General features: G+C 44.4%; 1 protein-coding gene across 1 annotated transcript; it reads right to left on the bottom strand.

The window, feature by feature from the left end:
* Positions 1–90: 90 nt before the first annotated feature.
* LOC113744716 (selenide, water dikinase 2-like) lies at positions 91–559 on the bottom strand. Its single transcript, XM_027275443.1, has 2 exons — positions 423–559; positions 91–278 (listed from the first exon to the last, which is right to left on the bottom strand). Exons 1-2 carry the CDS (start codon positions 486–488, stop codon positions 120–122), a joined length of 225 nt encoding a protein of 74 aa, XP_027131244.1. The 5' UTR covers positions 489–559; the 3' UTR covers positions 91–119.
* Positions 560–640: the final 81 nt, after the last annotated feature.

Genomic DNA, 640 nt, shown 5'->3' with positions numbered 1-640 from the left:
AAAAAAAAAAAAAAGTTTTGAAATATTTCATCACAGACTCAAAACAGACTGTAAACCAACAAAGGAAGCGTGGTAACAGTTACCGAAGACACAGAGCCACAGCAACAGTTTGAACCGACTCACATGATGAACTCATTAGGCTGGCAGACGACCGATCCTACCCCTCCTACGATGATCCAGGGGTTGATCACAGTCTGTCCTCCTGTCACTGAAGTCCCTCCCTCCTCTGCTGCGTCACGAAAGCCCCGAATCATCAGCGGCATCACCCGCTCGCGGTCCTGTGTCAGACACAGATGATACAGAATCATAACATGTACACACAGTGTGTGAAAAGATACCCTGCACACAAAAGCTGAATCGATAAAAAGCAAATCAATCATCAATAAAAGCAAAGTCATCATCTAGCCTAGAACAGAACCTACCTTGTCGTTCATCTTCTGGCTGACACTCAGCAGCATCAGCATGTTGTCACACTCCGTGATGCCCATGGCGTACAGATCACTGAGGACGTTAGCACACGCTATCCTGCCCTGAGAGACGCAGTCAGCAAAGACGAGTCAAATGACTGGAAGAGTTGTCACTTTTAGAACTTTTTTTTAGGAATGGAACAAAAAAAAGAACACCAAAAAAAAAAAAAAAA

The sequence above is a fragment of the Larimichthys crocea genome, unplaced genomic scaffold, assembly GCF_000972845.2.
Source record: "Larimichthys crocea isolate SSNF unplaced genomic scaffold, L_crocea_2.0 scaffold13690, whole genome shotgun sequence".
NCBI classification, from domain to species: Eukaryota; Metazoa; Chordata; class Actinopteri; family Sciaenidae; genus Larimichthys; species Larimichthys crocea.
The sequence above is the reverse complement of the archived record's forward strand: the minus strand, read 5'-3'. Positions and strand labels throughout refer to the sequence as shown.